Source organism: Homarus americanus, unplaced genomic scaffold, assembly GCF_018991925.1.
Source record: "Homarus americanus isolate GMGI-L3 unplaced genomic scaffold, GMGI_Hamer_2.0 scaffold41366, whole genome shotgun sequence".
NCBI classification, from domain to species: Eukaryota; Metazoa; Arthropoda; class Malacostraca; order Decapoda; family Nephropidae; genus Homarus; species Homarus americanus.
The window spans coordinates 1,770,399-1,782,487 of NW_024723541.1; the positions used below are offsets into that span (position 1 = coordinate 1,770,399).

Consider the following 12,089-nt stretch of genomic DNA (forward strand, 5'->3'; position numbering starts at 1 on the left):
ACAATTATAACAAACAAACAAACAAACAAATAAAATAAATCCATACCTATGTCGAACAGTGAAAACAAACACATAATTTAAAGGGTAATTTTATCAAACTAGATTATATATTTGTATCTAATTCAAGGAAGAGGAAAATAAATTACCATTTTATTAATAATTACTATAAAGATAACTTATCACCATCATCTGTCAGGCCTTAATAAAACAACTTCTCTTATTCTGCTCATCAATATTTATTTATTTTACATATATTTATCTCTCCATTGTTCACAAGAATCAAACAAAGGTATTACAAAAAAAATTACACAGACATACACGACACACACACGCACGGAATGAAAAAAAACAAAAAAAAACACGTTTGGAAATAATGAATCCTTCATTTATTAAATTAAATTAAAAAAATGCTTGACAGAGTTTCATCAAGTACATTATTAATGAATACACAGCTTATTCAGACTCATTTCACAAATGGACTTTTTATCTGATCATTTTAATCGGTAACTTTACAGTAGTTCAGGGAATTGTATAAATGTATATTATTCAGGTTCAGTGAATAAATAAACACTTTCCATCAAGACAGTCGTAATAGGAAAACAATTTAAGGAAATTTCTAGTACTGTACAATACAGGTACTGTACAATACGGGTACAGTACAATACAGGTACAGTACAATACAGGTACAGTACAATACAGGTAGTACAGTACGCTACAGGTACAGTACAATACTTTAAGCAGACAATCAATAACAAATGAACAATTAGTTCAGAAAATTTTATTAAAAAAATTCTATCAACATTTGAATAAAAAAAAGTTAATGACAGCTCCAAAAAATTAACTAAACAAACAATTTATTCAGAAAGTTCTTATACCCTGCAATTAAACACTTTATTTAGATATATTCTAACTTTATTCTTCATTTCCCATAAAGTATAATAAATTTAAGTTTAAATATAAAATTTATTCTAATGTATTAAAACTTTATGGAAAACAATTATTAAAATATTCTCAATAAAGTGTACCACAAGCCCTGGTCTAAGTGTATTCTAAATCACTATATTTTATTCAACACCAAAGTCGTTATGAATGAGATAACTTTTACATTATAATACAACTACAAAATCTGATGAATAAAATCACGTATAAGTGTGATGTATTAATCATGTATATAAACTTATTGTATTATCAGATTTTTTGTTATATTTTGTTGTATAAATTTGCTAATACGTGTGAGTACTGGTGGAGCGTATACTTAGGGGCTCCAGTACGAACAGATCCCAGTACTATCAGATCCCAGTACTATCAGATCCCAGTACTAATAGATCCCAGTACTAATGACTCCCAGTTCTAAGGGTTACTTTAGGCTGGGATTCCTTTCGACAAACCTATAATATAATCAACAACTTTATACCACCAGCTGGGATAGTTTAACCTCACGTAAGAATCGACAGAGAGCGAGTCAGCCCAACACTGTGGTAACTAAAGCCAGATTATAACAGTAATAAATCCACAATGACATTCTTTGGTTCACTACATCCGGTTTATATTAGAGAAAAAATATATAACGCAACATTCAGAACATCATAGTGACAGACAGACACACAGACAGACATTCAGAGCATTGTATTTCCTGATAAATGGCGTAATATTTTCAACTCAATCCTTCATGAAAGCATTAAGTAATATTATATATCTATGTAACTATATATAATTCCATTCAATAGATCTGAAGATTTTAAGAAGAAACATTGAATATATCTTCCTTTTTTTTTTTGGTAAGTAGACGAGAAAACACTTAAAAAAGTACATTAGAAAAGTACTATATTTTTTTAGGGGTGGGGGTAAATGTTCCGGTGAGTACTGGAGAAAATATATATTGAACTCTTGCCGCGGAACAGCTGACAACATGTAAACAAAGAGATACTTGATTTTTAGCTCTACTTTCATAGAAAATAATACAAGGAAAACACTGTAGAGAGAGAGAGAGAGAGAGAGAGAGAAACAAGAGAGAAAAAATACAAGACTACCATTAACTTTTCCCACATACAGTCGCTTTACAATATACAGTAATTCAAGACTAGTCGTTCCCAAGTCGCGATTTTACGTACTAACATTATTAACAAACAAACACACTCGCACCCACTTTAATATTTACACTTAAACAGGAAATAAACACCTGAATATCTTAATTAGCCAACAGATATCCAGGTGAATGAAGGAGGAGGAGGAGAGGAGGAGAGGAGAGAGGAGGAGGAGGGGAGAGAGGAGAGGAGGGGAGACGGGGGGGAGGGGAGAGGAGGGGAGGAGAGGGAGGGGGGAGGAGGAGGGGAGGAGAGGGGGAGAGGAGGGAGGGGAGAGGGGGAGGATGAGGGAGAGGGGGGGAGAAAGGGAAGAGGGTGAAGAGGAAGAGTAAATTCTTTAAGTTTTATCTTCACTCCTTAACTACTGTACAACATTGAGGGGATGATGGGACGGATGATGGATGGGGCCAGTATGATTGGATGGGGCTAGTGTGATTGGATGGGGCTAGTGTGATTGGCTAATATGAGTAGATGAAGCTAGTGTGATTGGATGGGGCTAGTGTGATTGGCTAATAAGAGTGGATGGAGCTAGTGTAATTGGATGGGGCTAGTGTGATTGGATGGGGCTAGTATGATTGGATGGGGCTAGTATGATTGGCTAATAAGAGTGGATGGAGCTATTGTATGAATGGATGGAGCTAGTATGATTGGATACGCTTAGTGCTAATGAATGGGGCTAGTACAATTGAATGAGACTAGTATGATAGGGCTAGAATGACTGGAATAATCATGCGTCTGGATAGAATATGCATATGATTGAGTGCATAGCTAAACACGACCCGTCCATAACAGGATGTACTGAGCATGCACACGTCTAAATAGAGCTTGTGCATGATAGCATGGGTCGCAAGCATGGTTGGAGGGGACCTGAGAATGACTGGTTAATATTTATGTATGGTTGGATGAGTTCGGTGCATGACTCGGTGTGAGAAATGCATCCTTCGAACCAGATTGGATGGATGGATGGATGGATGGATGGATGGATGACAAATTCACATGATTATTCTTCTTTGAAAACCAGAATAAATGCATAATTGATAATGCATTTGCATGAATAAGGCAAAATACCTTGTCAGCATATCCTGTCGTCAAAACACACACACACACACACACACACACACACACACACACACACACACACACACACACACGGATACAAAGGATGTGTGGGGGATGTAAATAAAAACAGTCACCAGTATATAAACACACACAAACATGCACAAACATCAAAACACAATATTCTTTTCGTTTTTTTTCTTTTTAGTCGTGTGATCCATAATATTCCATTGCCATCAAGATTACACGAATGACATAGAAAAATAAACATTATGAAAGTCCCAGTGGAGTTACATTAGTGAATTTATATATATATACACACACACACATTTGAAAAAGCCCATTTATATATATATATATATATATATATATATATATACCAGTACTGCATATATTGAAATAAGCGATACTGCAACACACATCAACAGGAATAACAGCTGCAACAACAGGAGTTCCCATAGCATCAAAATCAACTGCCGGAAATAGGGGTTCAGTTACCACGAGAACACCAACAGAAGTAACAAGAGATCCGGCTGCAGCAACAAGAGATCCAGCTGCAGCAACAAGAGCTCCAGCTGCAGCAACAAGAGATCTGGCTTCAGCAACAAGAGATCCAGCTGCAGCAACAAGAGATCTGGCTGCAGCACCAAGAGATACGGCTGCAGCAACAAGAGATACGGCTGCAGCAACAAGAGATCTGGCTGCAGCAACAAAGGGTTCTGCTGCCTCAAGAACAGCAACAGCAGCAGCACCACCACCAGCAGCAGCAGTTTTGTGGATCGTCTCGTTTGGTGGGAATTATTATTATTTGGAGTCCAAACTTCCCTCAACTTGCATAATTTATGAACGTTATTTCTGCATCAAGATGAAGAATATGCAAAACTCTTGTAATCTTTCTCAGCCGCCTCTTTTCAATTGCCTCTTCTCGCCTTGGGGGGGGACACAGGATAGAAGAAGAGGGAGAGGAGGTGGGGGAGACGGGGAAGGGAGGAGGAGGAGGAGGATGAGGGGGAGGAGGAGGAGGATGAGGGGGAGGGAAAGGAGCAGGAAGGGGAAAGAGGAAGGAGGGGAGGGGGAGGAGGAGACTTGAAAACAAAAGATTCTACAAATTTCAGAGCTTAAGAAGAGGAGCAGCAGTGCAAATCTTCATCAGAGGAGGCAATGAGGAATTGAATAACGTGGCAATAAAAGAGGAAGAGATAAGTGATATACACGAATAAAGACAAAGAAGAGGCAACACACTATAACTGGAGGAATGATAACAGGAGGTCACAGTAGTGAAGATAACAACAACAGTGGGCTACAACAGAAGGCTAACAGGCAGTAGTGACGGGGAAGACAGCAAACAGAAAAGCGAAGGCTGTTGGTCTGGGCACAGGAAATTATCTTGGACACAGCAGAATATCACAGCAGGGAAGTAGAGAAAGGAGCAGAGAGCTACAAGAGGAAGGTGGCGAGCAGGAGCAGCAGCAGCAGGGAATACAGCAGATGACTGGATCCTACTGGCCTGGACACCCCCCCTATAATCACAAACCCTGGAACGAGAAACAACAAATTATCATCAAGTACTAGAGTGAGTCTCAAGGGTGGTGTTATGGGTTATGTTTGGAGAGGAAGGAAGGAAGGAAGGAAGGAAGGAAGGAAGGAAGGAAGGAAGGAAGGAAGGAAGGAAGGAAGGAAGGAAGGAGACAGACATTGTTACTTAATCCTAAAAACATAAAGAGCCAATATTTAACTAGCCTCTAAATAGTTGCTAAGGTGTTTTAATAGCCGTATTTCAATTAATAGCCCAGGTAATAAAATTTCTAACTAGCATTTTAATAATTCTTTGGGTAAAGGTTTAAAATAGTCAAGTTTATTTTACAACCAACTAGTCAAGTAAAGTTAAGTTTCATGAAGTATATACCATTATGATCTACCATTACATACCATTATCACCTACCATAACCACCTACCATAACCACCTACCATCACCCTTTTTACCACTTACCAACAACTCCCATAATCACCACCCACCACCCACCACCATCACCCCACCATCAACTACCACCCACTAACTACCACCATCATCCAGTACCACTACCACCCACCACCACCCACATACCATTATGCCCATAAACGCTATCATAGGGCTGGTCCACTGTAAAGGCGCTCTCACTGCTTTCCCAATACAGATCAGGATAGGACGCCACACACTTGACTGTCAGGACACCCAGTTGAACCATGGTAGGACGAAGGCGGAATTTCAGCGTCTTCTCTACCGTCTCCAGGGACGTTGTGTCGTTCAAGAATATGTGTTCATCTTCCTCCCACGTTGGATCAACCTGTGGTAAAGGATTGAACTCTTTTGAAGGATTATTTAATTGTGTTGGTGGGTTTTAGGTCTTTAATGTAGTGTGTGTGTGAGAGGAAGGAAGGAAGGAAGGAAGGAAGGAAGGAAGGAAGACATAACATAGAAACAACAACAAAAAATTATATATATACCCTAAAAAACATAAATAAAACTGAACACCCAAAAATAATCAAATAAAAGGGAGTAAAAAAAAGTGATTAAATGGTGGAAATATAGAGAAAAATGTTAAATGAGTACATAGATAAGATAGAAGAAATGGTATAGAAAGCTAAGAATAAAGATGGATAAATAAAAGATGGAAGAGAGGGAAGAAGGTGATAAAGAAGAGGTAACAAGGAGTGAAATAGAGGGAGTAATGAGGAAGATGAAGAAAGATGAGTGGATGAAATATAACAGGAGAAGGATGATAATGAATGTAGGAATAGTGCCAGAATATGGATGTGGGAAAGGTGCCAGCGTATGGATGTGGGAAGAGGAGAGAGAGAGAGAGAGAGGAGGAAGAATGGGGAGGTGGATAGTGCCAGAATATGGATGTAGGAAGGGTGCCAGAATACAGGAGGAGGGAGGAGACGAATAGTGCCTCTGTGGACAAGTAAAGACGATGCGCAAAGTCTGTAAAGTCCTCAAATGATCCTATTGGTTCAGGGAGGTGTTGAGAGTGAAGGGAGGAAGAGAGAGAGATGAGAGGAAAGAGGAAGTAGGAGAGGGAAATGAGAGAGTGAAGGAGGGGGGGGTGAGAGGATGATGAGAGGAAAGAGGAAGGAGGAGAAGAAGAGGAGAGGAAAGATGAAGATGAGAGAGTGAAGGAAGGAGGAGAATAGGAAGATGGGAGAATAAAGAGAGGATGAATAAGAAAAACAGAAGGAGAGAAAGACGAAAGAGAAACAACAACAATTCTTGAAGTTGTAAGTCCTCATACCCAAAGTTAACAGTGACACAGCTAACGAAGAAGTACACAGAGAAACAGGAAATTGAACCTGAAATTAAAACAGTTTATTTAGTCAGAATAACACAGAACCAGACTTAATTAACTTAACCTAACCTAACCTAACCTAACCTAACCTAACCTAGCCTAACCTAACCTAACCTAACCTAACCTAACCTAACCTAACCTAACCTAACCTAACCTAACCTAACCTAACCTAACCTAACCTAGCCAAACCTAACCAGATTTTAGAAAATAATAAATCCAGAAGTACTGTAAACTCAAGCCACTGAAAGGTATAGACATTACATCCTCCTCAAAACAGGTGAATACAGGTGAAAATCTTCTAACACGTGGAGGTAGGTGTACTCACAGGCTGATCGTTGATGTAGAAGGTGAGGTGAGGGGCGGGCTTAGCGTCGTGAGAGGAACAGGTAAAGGTAACTTGCTCCTGAAGGCGGTAAGGTCCTCGCCCTTTACTGCTAATTATCGGCCGATCGTCAGGTACATCTGCCCAGGTGTAAGAGTGTCACTGAGTGGTGGTGGTGTTAGGTGGCCACAGGTGTTAAGTCTCCACACAGGTTAAAGATTAGTCACAGGTATATGACTCAGCACTGGTTAATGTTTGGTTACAGGTATAAAATTCAACACAGGTATAACTCACTACTTGATGAAGGTTAATCAATGACTGACTCACTCTTGGCTAAAGTCTAATCAGAGTGGTTGAGGATTGGTTAAATATATAAGACTGGTTAAATAATGACAGAGCTAAAGCCCAAAAACAACGTTAAAAAAAATGGCTTAAGAAATACACTGAGACTCTACTGTAATTATAAACATTAGGAGAGTAAATAAAGGTTTAAAATCAACTAAAAAAACTCAAACACCTTGGGGAACCTGTAATTAAAAATACCTGTGTGAACGCCCGCTGCAGTTAAGGTACAGTCTGAGAATTAATTACCTTCCATTTGTAAACGTCATTTTTGGTTGTTGTTTTTAGCTTAAGGTAAACCAATTGAATGTATTTTTGTATCTATAGTTACGAGAAATATTCAACCAGGCGAGTCTTTGAGAATCTGGCCTCAGGATACGACAATGTTCCTATCATATTCCAACAGTTTATACGTCAAGCAAATACTGACTGAGTTCTCTCCATATTTATTGCTTCCACTGTATTTGCTCGCCGCTTTGTTTTTCGTGTGTGTGTGTGTTTTGAACGTTTTGCTGTAGTGTGTATGTGTAGGTGTGTATGTGTTGGTGTGTTTGTGTTCGTCGTGTGTGTGTGTGTGTGTGTGTGTGTGTGTGTGTGTCTGTGTGTCATTTGTAAAGGAAAGAAGACGAGAAATTTCAAGCCATGATTTGCTGTTCATGATTTTGCCTCGAGTTTCAGGATATTAAAGATGATGTAACCTACTGAAGTGTGGAGGTGAGTGAAGTGAGTGTGTGAAGTGTTGAGTGTGTGAAGTGTTGAGTGTGTGAAGTGTTGAGTGTGTGTGAAGTGTGTGAGGTAAATGTGTGAAGTGTTGAGTGTGTGAAGTGTGGAGGTGAGTTTGTTTAGTAATCACGATCATATATCTCCCTTGACAGCCCCTTTCCTCCCTTGACACTCCCTACCTCCCTTGACACTCCCTATCTCCCTTGACACTCCCTACCTCCCTTGACACTCCCTATCTCCCTTGAGACATACACTCCCTCTCCCTTAGCACACCTGTTTCTCCTTCCCGAGCATTAATGCCATGTAGAAGCAGCTGTATAAATTGCACAGTCAACTCCCGCCTCTGTGTCTGGCAGCAAGGACCTAACAGGCAGCAGAGGAACAAGAAGAACCCGGGTCTTCAAAGCCAGTATGTAAAACGAGTCAGACAGCTCGGCCAGTGAGAGTAAACTGTACTTCTGGTGAATAAATTACCGTCACCTGACTTCATCAACAATCAGGAAGACTTGATGAAACTCTTTAGCGCTGGTGTGGGTTGTTGGTGTGGGTTGTTGGTGTGAGGAGTAGTAGTAGTAGTAGTGATAGTTTAGTGATGAATATTAATGTTTTTCTTTTGCAGTGTATCATTTTGAAACAACCACACACACATCTCACCACTCCTTCTCCTCTTCCTCACACTGACTCACCGACAACAGTCATGATGGCGGACCTGAAGGAGGTCTTAAACACTGGCGCCTCTCCAGACACCTCACAACGGTAGTTCCCCCCGGCATCTACCGTCACGTTTCGTATCTTGACTCGCCCTCGCTGAGACGACTGGGTATCTACGTTGAAGTGCTGAGTGGGGAACACCTTCACTGAGGGCGTCTCGAGGGGAGTCCAGCGGTAGAACTCGTCGATGCCAAGGTACCACTTGAGGGTGTAGACGTGGTCGCCCTCGTCCGCCCACTCACACTCGAGCCACCCACTATCACCCACCGCCAGGGGTGTAGGGACCTCCAATCTGGTGATTTTGATGGCTGTTGACACACCTGTGGAAGAGGAGAGAAGAGCTAGTGACGCGAACAGGCTGCAGGGTGTATCTGTAGGGACCAATGGGATGTAGGGTATATCTGTGGAGACCAATGGGGTGTAGGGTATATCTGTGGAGACCAATCGGGTGTAGGGAATATCAGTTAGGACCAATGAGGTGTAAGATGTTACTCTGGAATCCAAAAAGAAATGTAAGAGAAGAAAGATCTGGTATCGACAGGTGTCAGTCGCTGTACCTTCATCAACTCACTGCCTTTGAACAAGAGAAAACGACATGCAAATGAGAATACAGAATGCAAAACTATGTGGGAAGGAAAAATACACTCTGAAACTTTTCCCATTTGTTTGTTCAGAGTTTGTGGAAAACAGAGGGAAAGCGATAAAACTAAAAAAAAAGATCATACGAAAAAGACACCGACATGACTATTGGAATTCCTTCAGTCAAAATGATTTAGAAAAAAAAAATCCAGACGTCAGCAATGCATCACATCACGATTATTGCCTCCCAGTTCATTTGTTTGGGAGTTACGGAGGGGCTGGGGGCCATGACATCTCACCTGGGGGGCCATGACATCTCACCTGGGGGGCATGACATCTCACCTGGGGGCATAGTAACTCACCTGGGGACATGGTAACTCACCTGGGGGCATGGTAACTCACCTGGGGACATGGCAACTCACCTGGGGACACCTTGAAAATAAGTTATTTCGTTGAAAATTGTTTTTAGTAATTTGTTCATGTTGTTGCAAAGGAAAACATCAGAAATCGCTGAACGAAACATTAATAGTCACGATACATTCAACATTTTTTCCTCAAACATTTCCGATAAATGTTTACACCTGTGATTTATTCGATTTCAAAAACATTCTCTATTACGATATATATATTCCCCGGTGGAGACAGGAAAAAATCAACGATATGTTTACTCGATATACCACAAAAGTCATCAAAAGGATATAAATAGTTCTCCTTTCAGCACAAACGATGAATTCCTAGAGTGTATCTGCCACAAGGAAGATTCTAGGGGGCGCTTTTGAAGTCTCACCTTTCACAGGGACGGTGAGGGAAGGTTAGGAGGCGGAAATGGACTCAGTTTAAACAGGATATTATTGTACTGATATAGAATGTACTGTACGCTAGGGAGAACGTCTTGGTGTGGTTGTCAGGAGTTCCAGAGGTGAATATTTGTCTTCGGTACTTATTTTAGGGGTCACATGAAGATTAGTCACCCAAGTTTATTTCACCAGGTTAACCTAACACTAATTTAACTTAACCTAACGCCAATTTAACATAACCTTGCGCTACTTTAACCTAACTGGACATAACCTATCCTAACCTTTACCTAACCTAACGTAAACACACTTTAACCGCACACTACCCATCATCCTCCCACCTCTAGCTTGATCACACCTTCACAGGGGCGGTGTAGTGAGTCTACCTGTCAGCAGTCTAATGATTACCTTCACCTGTGGTTCATTAGTCGTTCTTCACCCACCGCCACCGCTGTCCTTTATGAACTCCATTGCTGGCGTTATTTTCATCGCCAGACTATTTTTTTATTTAACAAAAGTCACTATTACAACAACTGGCTTTTATTTTTTGTTTTTTATACAAATACAAAAAAAATACCAATAATCACAAAAATTGCTTAGAATTTTTGTTAAAGACATTACTGTAGGAGAAACGCCAGGTGTATTACTCCTGTTAATAAATACAGGTGTCATTGTGAGTCCAGGTATTACAGGTAAGATAGTTATTAGTGCCTAGTCACAGAGCACAGGTGGGTCTTCCTTCCTTCCTTCCTTCCTTCCTTCCTTCATCCTCTCTTAGGAGCGACTGATTATTCCTTCATTACTTATTCATGTGTTCTTGTGTTACCTTCATTTACCTTCCTTCATCTCCTGCATTCATTTCCTCTTTACACTGAAGTTTCTTTCACATTCATTCTCCTGTTATCACCTGTGTGCTACCTTGTGTACTTCAACTGATACTGTTATTTTTAAGTGCTGTTGTTACTGCTACTGCTGCTGCTGCTACTTCTACTGCTGCTACTGTATCAGAGAATCAAAATTACAGCACAACCCCGACCTACCAAGAGAGAGATAGAGACAGACACTAGTTGGTACAGTATATCCTCTTGAGCCGAGCCAGAGAGAGCGAGCCAGAGAGAGCGAGCCAGAGAGAGCGAGCCAGAGAGAGCAATATTAAAACTAAAAATAAAAACGGAAGAATTAAAGTAAGGGAATAAACACAAGTCAAACACAGGAGGGAAAAAAATATGAAGTAATACACGAGGAAAAACGGAAGGAAAATATGACATCAAGGGAAGAAAAAATAACATAAGGGAAATATAAATGACGAAGAAGTATATGAAAAAAACACACAAAAAACGTATACACACACAAACACAAGTAACACACAAATATAAAGACGAGGAAAAGGGTGAAAGAAAAACACAAATTAGATCACGAGGTGAACATCACACGAGGGAAAAAAACACAGATGAAACATACAAGAAAACAAAAAAGAAAAAAGACTAAAAAAACACCATGACGAACACGAGGAAAAAACCAAAAGAAATAAACGAGGTAAAAAAAAATACCAGGGAAAAATTCAAGGAAAAATTACTAGAAGGAAAAAATCGATGAAAAACATATAATGTACTAAACACTAAGGAAAAAACACAACAGGGAAAAAACAAGGGGAAAAAAGCACAAGTCAGAAACTACATCAAATAGGGAAAAACTCCACACGGGGAAAAAACTCGGGGACTGAAGGAGGAAAAAGATGAACACGAACAAGAAAATGTAATAAAATTGGATTGTGGGAAAAAAAATTATTACTTCCAAGCGAACAAACCCATACGATTGTTGTTGTTGTTGTTAGTGATGGTGGTTGTTTGTTGTCGATGAGTGATGGTAGTAGTGGTGGTGGTGATGGTGGTGGTTGGACACTGGTGATAGTGGTGGTTATGGTGATTATACTGGCGGTTGTTGCTTGTTGTTGTTCTTGATGGTGGTAGTGTTGGTAGTTATTGAATATCACCACCAACACCTCTCCTGCAAACTCTTCCCTTCCCTCCTCCCCTCCTCTTTCTCTCTCACACTCTCTCAACCAAACTTTGTAATTCTATCACTTCATTGAGCACCGATTGCTTGGCATTATCCTCCTCCAACACCCTCTTCTCCCCCCTCACACCAACCT

General features: G+C 40.3%; 1 protein-coding gene across 1 annotated transcript in view; it reads right to left on the bottom strand.

The window, feature by feature from the left end:
* Positions 1 to 3,511: 3,511 nt before the first annotated feature.
* LOC121863504 overlaps positions 3,512 to 12,089 on the bottom strand; it is a 73,803-nt gene continuing 65,225 nt past the window's right edge. Inside the window, exons 2-5 of the mRNA XM_042362177.1 lie at positions 8,540 to 8,884; positions 6,792 to 6,928; positions 5,245 to 5,464; positions 3,512 to 4,675 (exon numbers count right to left, since the gene is read on the bottom strand). Coding sequence (XP_042218111.1) covers positions 4,578 to 4,675; positions 5,245 to 5,464; positions 6,792 to 6,928; positions 8,540 to 8,884 — 800 coding nt within the window. The 3' untranslated portion in view covers positions 3,512 to 4,577. The remainder of the gene's footprint in view (positions 4,676 to 5,244; positions 5,465 to 6,791; positions 6,929 to 8,539; positions 8,885 to 12,089) is intronic.